Source organism: Syngnathus floridae, chromosome 5, assembly GCF_059516105.1.
Source record: "Syngnathus floridae isolate MCC-2025c chromosome 5, RoL_Sflo_1.0, whole genome shotgun sequence".
NCBI lineage: Eukaryota > Metazoa > Chordata > Actinopteri > Syngnathiformes > Syngnathidae > Syngnathus > Syngnathus floridae.
This window is the reverse complement of record NC_142417.1, coordinates 15,109,448-15,125,794: the sequence shown is the minus strand read 5'-3', so window position 1 is coordinate 15,125,794 and position 16,347 is coordinate 15,109,448. Positions and strand designations below refer to the sequence as shown.

Sequence of the window (16,347 nt, the reverse complement as noted above, 5' to 3'; positions counted from 1 at the left end):
GTCATTTCAACGTTGCCCCTTCTGTTATTACAATCTTGCTATCTATCTATCTGTCTCTCTGTCTGTCCATCCATCCATCCATCCATCATCCATCCATCCATCCATCCATCCATCCATCCATCCATCCATCCATCCATCCATCCATCCATCCATCCATCCATCCATCCATCCATCCATCCATCCATCCATCCATCCATCCATCCATCCATCCATCCATCCAAATCATCTATTAATCTATCCACATGAATGAGGAAACAGTGTTTATAAGCTCTTTGAATTCCTTGAAAGTAGGTAGAAAAGTGCTATACAAATTAAAGCCATTTTACAATTTGCATATCTAACAGCTTTATTGCCTTCAGCCCTGCATGCGGAAAGCCCACAGGAGCTAAAGCAAAAATAGTTAGTAAAACGAAATATTGTACTGATGTTTTTTTTTTTTTTTTTACAGATGCAAGATACACCTTTATCCTTCAAACATATTGGTTTCTTTCTATGATCTCTCATGCCACAGTGTGACTCAATCTCGTCTACACCTGTAAGCTTTAGAAATCCCAAATGCATCCAAGTACTACAAAGGCAGAGGTTGACATTTTAAACAGATTGTCACCTAATCTCTCTGGGTAAGGGCACCATGTGATAGGTGAACTTAGAACTTTGACGGAGGTGGCTTTGAAATGTCACAAGCAATGAAAAATAAAACAACCATTCAGATAAAAGCAAATATTTCTGTGTACTCCATGTACAATCACTGGCCACCAGACCATCAGATGTGCAACATTAAAGACTAATACTTAGCCCGGCAGCTCTCTTTTAAATATGAATATTAATGTTGTGCAAATCTGCATATTGAGGTACAGCTGCACATCCAAGTTAGTAATCTATATGTACTGCTGAACCAACTTCACTGTTTGCAGCGACATCAGTATCATGAATTGTTTTGCAGCAAATTTATCTTTTATACGTACGTACACATATTTGATAATGAACTATATGAATATACTGTGCCATACGTTGATTCAATGAAAGAATAGGCATATGCACATATTTTGGTCTTATTTAAATGACACTTTTGTCTTGTATCTCATTAGTAAGTGCTCTTGTTAGCACTGACATAACATTTTTTTTCCCCTTAAAACCTGATAAATCAACTGCAACCACATTTTTACTAAACTGTGAAAAACAATGAAAAAGAACACCTAATAATGACTCTTTTTCATTTAATGCTTATTTATAAGCACACTTTAATCAACGGGCGATTCGCTCAGGGTTTCTTCCTTCTTCTGCCTCAGATCATCGAGCGTCAGCCTTTCCTTCCCTTGCAACAATAACCAGTAATGTATGAAATGAATGAATGGATAGTTTCTTTGTGGAGGATTATGCATGATGTTTATAGGGGGGGGGGGTACTCTTTGATGAAGCTAGCTGGCTTGCACTGGGATGACAAACCTGCTGTGTTAAAAGCAGGGACAAAAACCACATCCAAAATGTGCACCACTGTGACTGCAGTCTAACATTGAGCTCCAAGCAATGCCTGAAGAAATAAATCCTTCACAGAGGCTGATCCAATTTGTTGAGGCTACGTTACAGATATCTGAATTCACTAAAAAGACAATACTTTGAGAATTGTACTGTGTGCTCTTTGAGTGTACAGGTAGCAATGCCTTTGGGGAATTGACGACATTTTTTTTTTCTCTGAGAATAAGAGACACATATCCAACATGGCAAGTTCTTCAAAATAGCACGTGAAGACGTTGAAAGAGAATACTCATATCCAACAAAGTAGAATTTGTCTTTCGAAATGAAAGAAAAAAAGAATTATGTACAGTATTACGGTGAGGGTGATCAAACGTCCTCTTTTGCCTGGACATATCCACTTTTTTACAGCTTTTCCGGATGACCTAGGGGATAGGATTTATAAATGTATCAAAATGTCATGCTTTAACTATCTGTCTCCAATTTCTTTGACCATAATCTCTGCAGCAGGATTGCAACAAACATCAGAGATGTGAATAATGCAGGCACACCTATGTACAGTAGGAAAATGGAAACTTTGCATTTCAGTTTGCCATTCCAGGTCAATAAAAATAGAAATTTAGAAACAGCAATACAAACAAGCCGTGGTAGAAAAAAGGTCAGGGACCACCGGTGTCCTTAATATCATTCAGTAAAGCTATTCCTTCTTTGATACTGTATATCTATTTCCTCCCATAATTTAGCTATACATTTTTAGCTTATCAGAACCAAGCATCTCAGCATTTGCTGCTTTCACTTTGTATTATGGCATGATCGTTTTTTTTCAAGTAGGAAGTTCGAAGCAAACAGAGGAGCACATCATTTTCTGTGTGCTCTACTATATTAATCACAAGACCTTTAACCTCTAGCTGCTCATCTAGGAATGACCATTTGTTTTAAAGCCCATTCTTCTGTCATACTCAATTAGTGGGCAAGAACATTATTAAATAAGGACAGAAATAAGGACTGAATGAAATGAGAAAGCCTATGCCTGTGCTTCCTAAAATAATGTTTTATGGATGTCTTCTTCTGTAATAAGAAAATGTGTGCTTTTCACTCATCATTGGTTTAGTCACGAAAGCCTGGTATTTTCTTGCTGCTTACTCTTACTAAGGGAGATAATCTCACCAGAGTATAATGCCTCAAGAGAAATTCAGATTTTAAATTCACTTTTCAGACGACTGATTCACCCATTCTCCATGAGTTGCTGATAATGGTGCAAACTGCAGGTAATGTGTGAAAAAAAACTCTTCAGGCTGCTCTTAGAAGTAAAAAGGAGCAGGCAGAGACTTAAAAGTTGACGTCAAAAAACAAAAGAAAACTAGGTGTTTCCCTTGTTGTTTCTACAATTTTAGAGACACATTTATTAGACAGCTCTTTAGCTCATCTTTTCCTCTCTGTATACAACAAACTATAATGAAAAAAAAATACATAAAATTAAAGTTTTGTCATTCCTTCATTATTTCATTTTAAACATGAATGTTTTTGCTGTCTCTGCTTTATTTTGGACACTAGTTAACAAAGAAATTACTTCATTATGCTGACTCATGATTACTACGCAATAAGAGTCTGCAATAATTATAGTGTAATTTTATCAAAAGCAGAATATAAAATCATTTTATGGGGTAGAACTATTAGTAATGCTAGTAATAGAAATACCAGAATCAGTAGAAGAAAATCAAAATGTACGGCGACACACTGTATTACCCATCTTTCTGAAAAATAAATAAAAAAACCTTCTGAAATAGTAATTGCAGAAAACTTGTATAGTGCCTTATCTACATCATACATTGCCCAAAACGTTTTAAAAAGCCAGACATGTATGGATTATTTTATAAACATATTAATAGCAGATAAATCGCTGCAATTGTGTTCTAATTTTTTTTCCATTATTGATGTATTTTTATTTTGATTGGGGTGCCCAAATATTTGCACCTGCCTGATTTTATAATTATTGTAGTCCTTTTGTAAAACCAATAAACTTCATTTCACTTCTTAAATATCAAAAGAGCTCAACTAAAAAAACTAAATCTTTGAGAAAATCCAGAAAATTGTCAGGGGTGCTCAAACTTTTTTGCACATGATGGTGAGGTGTTGCTTTAGACATTTTTATTGTGAGTTGAATGTCATAATTACAGTACTAAAAGAAAAAATATTGGTCCATTTCTCTGTCCATCTTTCAATAATTTCAGCGTCTCTGTTTGAAGTGTCAAATGTCATTAGAAAAGAGTAAAGAAATGACTTCATAAATAAACTTGATTGTTATTGGTTTTGGCCTATGTGCCACCTTTTGTTGAAACAGATTGCATTAAGCTCAACCCAGAGTTTAATTAACTAGATCTGGCTAATCAAATCTTTTCAGAAACATCTTAATTAAAATAATTTTATCATTGGCTATGATGGCCAGAATTACCTCCCCCACTAATGTACTGTTGGCCGAAATGCAGTTAAGAGCATGTAAAAAGACACATGGAAGACGAGGACAGCAATAGGAAGACTCAGTTTTCAACTTACCCAATGTTATGTTTAATCTTGTATGAAAATCGGTCTTAAAAAGCAATGATCAATCACTGCTTTAATTGGCAAAGAATTATTTAGATTGACTGTAATCTGTTTTACTGGCAAAATCTAGATGAGGGTTGGATCCCCAAAGTGCAATGGGTTTAAATCCCCCAAATATTTGTAAATTCTTGTCTAGAAAGAAGGTTTAAGGTTTAACAACAATAAATTACACTTTTATAGCATTTTTCTGGACATGCTTACATGTTTTAAAAGTAAAGAAGAATTTTTAAATAGTGGTTAGGGTCTATGGAAGCTTTTAGCATTTAAATCTAATTAACATACTCTAAGTAACACTCCTTGGTGGCATACACGCATGGTTTCTTATCGAATAATTGTTTTCAGCAATTGTTTTACTCAGCTGTTTTTGGACTGAGATTGAAATAATACACTTGTGTTGTTCAAGTGTCCATTTTAGATAATTATAAGCTTACAATGGTTGAGCAAGATAATTGACTTCTCCAAGACTTTGTGGGTTGGATGTCTCATGGGCAAAGGTAGAAAATAATTATAATTCAGCTCAAATATATCTATTTAGGCCTTAATCAGAGAAACGTCTTCAAGGTAGTCGCGTTTTTTTTGGCACGGGTGACACGGGCCTCTTTTATGACTCATAGCTTATGCTACAGAGAGTTTAAGAGTTTAACAACAACAACATAGTTTAAGAAAGTAAAAGGCTGCAGCAGACAACTGGTCAAATATATAAACACATTCGGAGTTTTAAAAAAAGGCTAACGCAAATCTAGCAAAAGTTTGAAAAACAAAATTTTTTGTTCCTTTTTGAAGCGTCCCAAATCCCAAGGAGCCATTCATTGTAAGGCCCTGTTTATTCTCATGGTGCATGGTGGCGCGCTTACTACAGGGCTGGTGGAGGTTTGAAAAATCAGAGGTTGCTTGTGAGGTGAGAAGCTAGCTGAGGTATAAGGGTGCATTTTTATGAGGACACAAGGTGTGTAAAAAAGCAGTTTGTAGTTGATACCGTCGTGGTCTGTGGGACCAAAAAGTTTAGAACTCTTTTTGATTCTTAGGTTCCTTTTTTGGCTGCATGTCAGGTGTAAGGCACAGATGCGGTACGCGGCAAGTATGTTCTCAATGGTGTTTGGCTGACTCGGACCGACTGGGTGAGGATGAAATAGGGACGGAAAATTCAGGCACGAAGGATGATGCCCACCTCTGCTACTAAGTATTACAAATGTTTTAAAATTCAGCTCATGCATTAGTTGCTACACTTCAGAATAGCAGCACTTATTTTATTTTAAGATTAATAGTGTCAAACCAGCATTTTTGAAGCTGTGTGTTCCTACTATGAAGCATTTCTAAACATGCACATCAGTCCATGACCGACTATTTGTCACGCATATTCAGACCAGTTGGCAAACTTTGCTATCAACAAGAAAATGGGTTTATGGGCACAAAAGGTCACAATTTGACCAGAGTACATATGTATATTACCTTTAGAAAAAAAATACTCATTAATGATAGACTCGATCATTGTCAGATTTGTGTTTCTGTATATCTGGAGCAGATTTATTCTCATTCTGTCAGATGATCGTCTTTCAGAATTTGAGCATGGTTAGATTCATCGCAACTAAAAAAAAAAACAGTGGTTTTGAAGACTATCTGAAAAGGAATGGCTGGTGGCAAGCAATTTTTGGTGAGGTCTTTACCACGCAGTTGGAATTTGAAACTTTCTTTATCTTAGTCAGAAATGCACAATTATTTCACTGAGACTACACATTTTTGTCCATGACCACAGCAGGATTATACTTCATTTCTATAGCAAGCATTTTCTGAATTCTTCTCTGCCTGAATTGCATCAATAAAAAAAAGACACAGACTAATAAAAGCTGTGACCAAATAAAGCCGTATTTCGTGTATTTCAAACAATATGAAGATTGTGATGTCCTGTCAGTTGGAATAAGCTAATAAAAAGGGGAGGCAGGGGTGTAGGATGTCTGGATTTGCTTGCTCAAGGTTCCTGGGGGCGATTACTGAGTTCTCTAAGAAATTATACTGCCTAAAATGGTCTCAGGATACTAAATGAGGCGATGCAGTTAAAAAGATGTATTCTATTCAGGTTCTATTCTATTCTTCAAAACAAAACAAAAAAATCAAGGGGGATTCATGGCACCACTACAGTAGGTACAGCAGAGAAGTTAACCAGAATTCTTCTGCTTTGTTCCTTATTTGATGCTGCTGCCTCATCAGGAGGGCCACTGATCTCTATGTGGTTGTTTGGCAAAACATGTCTAACCTCCTACTGTTACCCAATGCTGCTGAAATTATTCAATTGTTTGAGAAATATTTGGCCTGACAGCTTGTAAAACAGTTTGAGTGCAACACAATCAAGTACGCATTATGGCTTGCCATGAAGGCAGACGTTGTTTAGATCAGGCTTGGACAACTTCAATAGGCTACTAGAATACGTTACTGAGGGGGCCATGATTTTTCATCAATGCTACTGCAGGGCCACATAGTACCACACACTTCCCTTTTGCCATTTTAAATAAAGACAGTATGTGTCTATGCTCTTTTAAATTCTGCACGTTCCGTCCCAGGGATTCAGAACGGTCAGGAATAAGAAAATTCATATAAAGAATGGATTGAGCACTGACAAAAGTGGGTTTTCGTATGTCCTTGTAATTGTCCCCATCTGGGTCAAGTGCCGCCTAAACTCTCAGAACTCTGATATATGCACTCCACCATTTTAATCAAATTGTGTTTCTCATCTATTGGAATATGCCTTTTTTATAGACTGACAATGTAAGGATCGACGGATCGGTGATGGAAGCCCTTTTCGATCACAATTTTCCATCATAGACGATATGTATGCAGTAATCCCTCGCTACATCGCGGTTTGTTTATCGCGGCTTCAGTATATTGCTGATTTTTTTCCAAATGCATGACTACGTTTTTGATACAAAAACGTTTTTTGTTCAAAAAGTTAAAAAGTAAAAATGAAAATAAAGATGGAGGGCCATCAAAAACTAGTTAGTTGAAGCATTCCTTGAGTACTAACCGATGGAATTAGTTTATTGCAAACATATATAAAATATAAACTCAGCCGGGTCTTTTTAGACCCATCAAAGGGTTAAAAAAAAATCACAAATTTAAAATAAACCTTCTAAATTGAGGAATTATGGCATGAAAGTTGCCCACACGTAAGAGAAAAAATGATTACCGAAGTCTTTTGTCTGAAAAAAACACTATGCTAACCTGTAAAAGTCTCAGATCATAGTTTCAACATATACAATACGCCACACACTGAACCAAACAGTCTTTTATGGTCAAAGGCCATGGAAGACACCATCCCTGAGTCAAGTTTTAAAAAGGTAGGACTAAACTTTGCCAAGGAGCACCTGAAGCCTTCGGGAAAAATGTTCTTAGGAAGGACAAAACTAAAATAGCGCTTTCTGGCAACGTATGCAAAAACTCTGTCCTGCGATTGGCTGGCAACCGCTTCAGGGTGCCTCCTGCCCGATGACTGCTGATGACTCCAGCATGTCCGCGACCCCCATGGGAACATGTGGTTTAGATAATGGATACATGGAAGTTATAAGTTCAACCACAATCACTTTTCTAGTTAAGAGATACATCCTACAGATTAGTTGAGAAACATCATTAATGTTTTTGACGTCAAGATGGAGAACAGTGCACCGGCATGTGCGGCGAACCTCTTGATAAATGCTTTGTTACAACTGCAGCTGCTGTAAAACACGCTATATCAATAAAGTTGTATGGTATTGTATTATCTGAGGTCAAGGGGTCCGCCGCGAGGCATTTGTACACTACTGATTACAGGTGGTCCTCAATATAATAAAACACATCAAATAGAAAATGCAAACATCAATATTATTTGATGTACACCAAACTCGAGATCATTTTAAATTTCTGATCGCACTGTAACGTCCTTACAAATACTGCATGCCTCCTGACACCGCATCAAATCAGTTATATGGCGGTGACAACAGAAACAGTATGTCCCAAAAAACTCAGGACTGGTGTGGAAAACCTAAACAAGAGGAGAAAAAAATGCAAGATAAACTGTTTGCATGCTTACTTGCATTACTTTTAACTAATAACACTATTTACTACTGTGTCACGTGGTTCACCAGACAGATAAGCAAATAAATCAGGAAAAAAATTTGGGTTTAGATGAATTGACAACGGGGATGCTAAATCAGTTACATGCGACGAGGTTCATTGGTGAGACAATGTCAGTCATATTTACATATTTATCAGACACGCAGAGTGGTGGTTTTGCCATTAAATTAGCAGGTTGATGTATGAGTAAACTAGTTGTTCATGTGAGAGAAGTTGCAATAGCAATCAAAACAATCACGGTATATTAGGCAATTTTGTTTGTTTTCAAGTGTGTGGCTATAGACAATAATAATAATAATTGGTTTGGATTAAAAAAAATGTATCAATCAGTGTTCTTGTGACATTTGTGGCCTGCCGGATAGCTCACTCTACAGGCAATTGATTGCATTTGTCTAATGGTAAGTGTGGTAAGTCCAAATGAGTAACACGCGAAAATAAGCTACAATCGCTTGATTATGGAAAGTAAAAGTGCATATTAATTAACAGAGCCTGAATACACAACTGAGACATGAAAAGAGATGCAAAGAGGCACTTTTTCATGCACAGTCAGTCAGTGAGCGATTGCGCAATCTCAGGTGCGCCTGCTCGCTGCAACACTTGTGGCTGGAAACATGCAAATTTGGCATCTTTAACAATGATGTCATGAACATTACTGGATTCAAAGTAAATTTCAGGATAAAACAAACACCGCAGAACTAAAGTAGACAAGAATTGGATTTAATCATTATTATGCAGGTGTAGCTCTGTTTCCACTGCATCCCCTGACTGCAGCCCTGGTGCTGTAAACATACTGCTGTCAGGAGATAAAACACCTGTCTCCCTGTCTGGATGTATAAGTCTTGCTTCACCTGGTAAATATTAGCTGCTCTGTTTAAACCAGGGGTGTCAAACTCATTTTTTTCGCGGGCCGCATTGTATTCATAGCTTCTTTCAGAGGGCCATTAAGACTGTTAATCCAAATAAATGTATGAGCACCTTATATTATATACAGTAAAAGCTAGAAAACAAACTGACAAATAACTCGTTTTCAAATAAGTAAAGTAAAAACTGGTCAAATATTTAAAAAAAAGATATTATGAAAAGTGAAGACAATTTGCAATTCTAGCAATGACACACGAATTTGATGCACAATTTGTCTTTGAAATGATGTGGCGGGCCGTCTCTGGCCCTCTGACTTTGAGTTTGACACCTGCCAAAACAATCAATTGAAGTGAACAATGATCGGTTAAAAAAAAAATAAAAAAGTACAAAAGTACATGAAGCTGTTCTGTTGTGAGATTGTGTGACTGAAACCAATAGTGAAGAAAAAAAAAAAACTTTTATTTTCTTGTCATGCATGTTTTTTAGGTGTATGCAGTGCCTTAGTGGAGTTCAACACACTTCTGAACATATTGGACCTCAACTTAACATTCAAGAAGTTGTCAATCTTTACCGTTCACAGCAATTTCCAGTGTGCACACCTGTTGTACATGCTTAGCACATGCATAAGGATTGTTGATTTTATTTTTTAAATATGTTTCACAAACTTCAGGGAAAAAAGGAAATAACTCTTGCATCCTTTGATTTTGCTATATAGGTTTATCATGGAGAAAGCTTGGGAAACCCTGTATCACACGTGATCATTCCTGAAATGATTTAAATTTCGATTTGAGGGGAATGAGAGAAAAAATACATGATGAAAAGGTTGGTTGCATTTTGCTCTTGATATAACCAACAATGATTGGCAATCATGACCGGCCTCGGTGGACGGCTGTACTCGAAGGTCAGCCACATTTCATAAGTCTAATTAAACTGAATAGATGGGCATAATGAAACCTGCTAAATTAGAAGAAGTTATCAAGGCAAGCTGTAGTTCTTTCCGTGTTTCTGCTGAAGCGTTGGTCCATTAATTGCAGTAGGCTGTGATTATTCACAAGGGGTAATAATTAGGAGGAAGTCATGGGTGTTTTATGCTGAGTAATTGCATGCATCTCTACCCAACACCAATTAACTGGGGAGCAGCACTCTATGGTATCTTAGTTAAATCAATGGGAGTCTGTTCAAAACTGTGTGGATTGGAAATTATTTCAAAACACTCATCATCAACAGATTGCTTTTGGTAAACATCAATCTTTTATGATTGCACAGAGGTGAGTGTGCTTCACAGTATTATCTTTGTTGTATTGGATTTGGGTGCTGGGGTGAGCCAATCAGTGTTTTTTTTTATTTTATTTTTTTTACGGTAGGCCATAAAGGCTACTAAATATGCATTGCTATTGCTATTTTTTCCGTTGAAACTCATGAACGTTGGGGAAAAAAAATCAAAGCAAGTGGGAATAGTACACACTTCCAATAATCTCACAGTTTAGAAGTAGGGAGTGAATACTCAATTGTAGCTCAGTTGTATACAGTTTAGTGTGCATGCTTGAATTGCAGAAACAGGGGCAGTGGAACAACTTGATATTTTATTGGAACAGTAATGATACAATGATCAAAAGTCAATATGCTACAACACATTTTCACAATATCTATGTAACACAATATTTTCCTAGTCCTGCTTTGTGAACATAAGGGACACAACAAAAAAAAAAAAAAACTGAATGAGTGTGCATGCGAATGTCATGTCGACCTCAGTCAAAAAAGTTCAGTGTTCATACCTTGGCTCTGACCTCTCTGTTTTGAATCGGGCTTTTCTTATTTTGCTTGTATGCATTTTGTCAATTTTCCCCCTAGATTTAAAAAAACATGTTGAAGACCTTGAATGCTAAACCTGAAAACTCTTTCTTTTTTTTTTTTTTGTGAATTGAGGAAAAAGGAGTTCTTTTATCTCTGGTTCCCGGAACGTTCTTCAGAGCCAGTCAATTAAATAAAGCAAACCTCAATCTTGAATACTGAGAGGTATAAAGGACCCGACCCAAAACAAGTCCAAAATAAATTAATGCTTTTAAAGTGATGCTAAACATTTGACTTTGGGGGTAAATACTAGTCAGGTAATCCACCCCAAAACACAACCAGTCCAAAACAAATTCATACTTTTAAACTGATGTTAAACATTAGACTTTGGGGGTAAATACTAATCAGCTAAGTTAAGCTGTCTGATGATTTAACAGATTCAAAAGGCAGGACAAAATGGTCTAAATTTCTGATTAACTATGGTCCAGGGCAGAGCCAGTCAAAGTGTGATCATTTGTAGTTCGAACAATCGTGACTTTATAATGTGTGTTGTGGTAATATGCTTCAGTTGTGTAGAGATATTCTCAGTTCTCACTCTCAGCATCATGGCTTTTCCCCCTGATCAGTTTTGAGTGGATCGGTGATGTGACAAATGGACAGTGCTAACAATGTTGCATCTGCTACTGGCAATTTTTCAGACACATTGCAAACATTTATCTCTTTTTGATTATTTTCAACCTGTCATTAGACCCAGCCCTGCGTAAGGGTCAATGTTACGTTAGTAAGGTACATTCATAATGTAAAGATGTAGGACCCAAGACTAGTTATAATAAACAGATGAGTGACTCCAAGGGAGAGCAAAATTCATGTGCCAGTGATTTACATGACCTTGCATTTCAATCTGTTTTTTGTCGCATTTTTCCCCCAGCTCTGTCAACCACATAAGCCAATTAACTTTTCAATTAATTCATATGAGGAGAAGACAAAATGTAAATATATCAGAGATTGGATTTTTTTTTTTTTTTATGAGCTGCATATATTTGATGTGCACTGCGAGGGTAAAGAACAGTGTACGATTGCGCACAATGTTCCCTCTGAGTGTGCACTGCTGAGAGGGATCGTTGGTGTGAAGCCCCGGTCAAAGCAAAATAGACAGAGCCCTTGTCCTATTTTTGAACTTCTTGAATTTTCAAACCATTTTTGTTTCACTTGCTTGTAAAAGACAAATTATAAATAAACAAATGAATGGATGAATGAATGAATGAATGAATGAATGAATGAATGAATGAATGAATGAATGAACACAGTTATGACTTAATCAGTCAAATACATATGTTGCCATGTTGCGCTGTTGTGCCGGCTGTTCAAAACGCAAGATACTGATTATTTTTTGCCTGTAAACTCAAGATTATCCAATTAAAATTGCTTGACTTGTCACCAAGGTCACATGGGGGAAAGTCTAAGAGCAAGCAGCACCCGACGGCAGCTCCACCAAAGACTGCCGCAACAGCTGTCTTCCTGGATGCTTCGTACTAATGTGCTTCTAAACTTGATGGGTTAGAACAGCTTGCACTTGTTACATTCTGTTCAGTTGACTATTAACAGTGTGTCACAAGCTGAACATCTCCAACAGGAAGCTGCCTGCCACCTTTGACATGCTCTCACACAAAATGGATGAGAAGCCACCATGAGATAAGATGCCAGGAGACAGCAGAACGATGACCGGTGTTCTTCATTATTCACTGCCATTGTACACAGCGCTTTCATCTCATGCTTTATTGGAAATGGCATTTTCTTTTTTTTTCTCAAGTGTTGACTCTAATGGCAAGGAAAAGCAGTTGAGGGTTATACATGGCAAAATTTGATGCCTCGGTGTAAATTCTAATAGCATTTTAATGGGCTGTATGAAATACAGAGAGATGATTTGACCCAGTAAGACCTGGAGCCTTCAAAGCTAGTGAGGTAGCCAAGGACAGCAGCTACAGGATGATTAATTTTAGATGGTGCCTATCATAAATATTCACATCTAATGAGAAAAAGATGCGCAACGTAGTCATCATTACTGTTCATTGTCTGGGGCACTTTCGTATAATCCCTTCATCCATGTCTGAATCTATGACATCACTTACTTGCAATCTTACCGATTTAGCGTCATGTAAACTACACACCCGACAAGTTCTCAAAGCAATGATTAACGGAGAGGAAAACATGGCTCAAGTCTGAAGTCTTCAAGGTCCATATGCTTTATATCTCGAAGCAATCATACTCAAAACTTCCAATTCATAATAGTGCTATATGACAAGCAATTTATGTTCCTCTGAGCTTGTTAAAATTTGTATGAAGGTAAAAAGTACGTAACTTCTCATAGTTCACATTGTCATGAATCCACATACAAATTTCATAGTTTAATGCCACATTTATTGTCAGTCTTCTCCCCAAAACGTTCCATTTTCACTCCAAGGTTATTCAAACAAAGTACCTTTCTGGTGAGCATTCACTTTTTCTTTTATTATTGTGGTGAATTATTGGACTGCAAATTATTTTCCCCCTTTGCAATCTTTCGTCGTCATTGGCATTTACCTTTTTGTATTGCCACAGCTCGGATCTCTTTGTGATGGCGTTTACATAGATAAACAAAATTACATACAGTGGAGAAAGAGAAACAACAAGTTGGCGATGTTAATCCATGACATTAATTTATTGTACCTGAAATGATAACGTCTTGTGTGAATAGATGCACATTAACAATTGGTCTCAAGATTTTTGTATGGCTTTAAAATAAATAAGAAAAGTGTATTCTTAATTCAAAAACTGAGGACAATTGTTATTAATTATTCACCTAATATGTAGCTATACAATAACATTGATGTTATACTACACTACAAAAATGGTTTAATGATTGGTTGATGTTTTATGGCTTGAGTATTAAATATTACAAATCAATGCTACAAAATTGTGCAAGATGTACAGGGGTCAGTCTGCCGACAGCAAGACAGAGGTGTGATGTTAAAAAGGGGCAAATGTCTTGAAAGAGGCCCCCCAGAGAGTACCCTGAGAAAGAGGTGTCAGTTTGTGTTTATAATGTATGAGTAAGCTACTATTGGCTATAGCAGCTTTGCTGACATTGCTAGCTATGCACATTCCTCCTTTTTGCTGTTTTATTGTGAAGTTGAGCCTCTCGGCATGTAGGAGTAATCGTTGTAGCAAGTAGCTGGTTTGAGTCAACTGACTCACGGTTCTACCAAGTCTACATTTGCCGTGATCAAGCGCTTCATGTGAGAGCCGCTAATGAGATGGTGATCTTCGTGTCGCTCCAAAATTGGAACTCTTTGGGCCTATGAATCAAAGATGTGTCTGGAAAAGGAAGAAAAAAAAGTGTACCTTGGCTACTTTGAGGCATAGGGTGGAGGGGTCGGGGTTTGGACTCATCCTCTGCGGCTGTTTTGCTTTTCCAGGTCCAGGAAATCTTCAGCGTGTGCAAGATACCATGCATTTATTTATCTATCAGGACATCTTGGGGTGTAAATATCATGCATGTTTTTTTACAGTTCTGATTCACTAGAACACTGTGTGAGTGCAAAGAGAACCCTACACTTTATGTACTGAGGCAAGCGCATTAATGTTCCAATGTTGAATTTTATTATTTCATTATACTCGGTCGTCCCAAATATTATTTGCATCATTGTAGCCTACACTGTCTGCTAAATTGGTATTGTGTTTTACATCACTTACCAAAGTATGTATTTTTCAAGATGTATTGTATATACTGTTTGAACAATCATGAAAAATGCATAGAAGCAAAAAGTTTAAATTTTGCTGTTTTAACACATTTTTAAAAAAATCATGTATTCATGCAATATGTTGGGTTTTATTTGTTTTATTTAAAAATGCTCCAAAAGAATCATTGGACCCATCCTGGCACATCAGCACCAATCAGGCACATGCACAAGCGGCTCAATCAATTAGATGCTATTTGTAATACTGTCTGACATGGTAATCTGTGTTCTGATGGTCTGCAAAATCACGATTAACAATTTCCAATCAGAGAACAGAGCTCCACAGACCCATGCTGAGTTCCACTCAACGGTGTCAACACCACTACACCAAAGAGACAGCAATCAAAACCGGGGATTATCATTGTAATGGCAGATTATTGAGACCGATCACAAAACCAAAGGAGGACCACTTCCCTGCAAAAATTGCTGCGGAGGATTCTGCATCGACCAACCAGGTCCTTAGGAGAACCTCTTCCCGCAGGCATCTTACCTGCGGCGTTGAATTTCAATAAATAGATTCTCATGCTGTTCAAATGTCCGGATGGGGTGTCTAGAGCAGTGGTTTGCAAAATTGTACTGACATGGACCAGTTTATACCATGGAGGTAGGGGTGGTGTGTGTGGGTGTGGAATCTAAATAACAAAATTGTGATCATTATCACGACTTTACATTGTTGATAAATTGCCAGTTTTAAAGCATCTGTATTAAAAAATGACTTAAAAACACAAAAAATGAAAAAGATGATGAACAAAGAAAATGATCAAAAATTTACTCAGTAGTATAAGAACTGTAGAACAATTGTATAAAAAAACACAATAAATGACTATAAATTGACCCCTCACCAATAAATCTGTTGTGGCAAGTGCCCTCTTTTTTGCAGTGGTGTGTGGGGTTGGGGGGCAGCATCAAGAAGAGGGATGACTCCCCCGCTGGACAAACTGGTGAGGAAGGCGAATTCTGTTGTGGGCACAGAGCTGCCTTGTCCGACGTCTGTGGCAGACCAACGGGTTTTGGCCAGGCTTCTGTCCCTCATCCACCCTCTGCACAGCACCATCTCCAAGCGGAGGAGGCTGCTGATGCCGTCCTGCTCCATGGGAAGTCTCTCTTTCTTTCTTTTTTCTTTCTCTCTCTCTCTTTTTTTCTTTCTCGCTCTCTCTCTCTCTCTCTCTCTCTCTGTCTAGCTAAAGACCATGCCTTAAAATGTAAATTAATTGAATTAAAAGTATTGCTGTACTGTACAAAATATGACATGATAGTTGCTTTGGTCTAATGCAGGGGTGTCAAACCAATGTTGGTCGCATGCCTTATTTGATATACAGTATAAGCTACACAACAAAGTGATGAATAACTAGTTCTGAAATCAGAGATGAGTAAAACTGTTTTATTTTATTGTATTTTAAAAAGATGAATGGTAATATAAATTTGTACCAATTTGTCTATTTTTTAAAGTAAAGACAATTTGTGATTTCAGTATTGACACATGAAGTTGATGCACAATATGTTTTCGTGGGCCACATAAAATGATGTGGTGGGCTGTATTTGGCCCCCGGGCCTTGAGTTTGATACTTATAGTCTAGTGGCTGCTTGCCTAGTTAGTCGTGAATGAACTGCTAATGCTAATGCTACTGGGCAAGCTGGGCAAACTCTGCTCACATTTAATCATTGGCCATGGCAGTTAAGTTTGTCATTCAACCCAGAAATCTGTCATCATCATTCCATCATCACTTCAAGCCAGCCCAGTCTG

General features: G+C 37.4%; 1 protein-coding gene across 3 annotated transcripts in view; it reads left to right on the top strand.

The window, feature by feature from the left end:
- The window catches only part of LOC148398369 (uncharacterized), a 35,964-nt gene extending 20,790 nt beyond the window's left edge, over positions 1-15,174 (top strand). For 2 of the 3 annotated variants that reach the window (XM_088377304.1, XM_088377303.1), the window contains exons 4-5: positions 12,270-12,383; positions 12,461-15,174. In XM_088377304.1, the coding sequence (XP_088233430.1) occupies positions 12,270-12,363 (94 nt within the window). In that variant the 3' untranslated portion in view covers positions 12,364-12,383; positions 12,461-15,174. Of the gene's footprint in view, positions 1-448; positions 724-12,269; positions 12,384-12,460 lie in introns of those variants that run through there. The other variant, XR_015858800.1, reaches the window with a different exon arrangement.
- Positions 15,175-16,347: the final 1,173 nt, after the last annotated feature.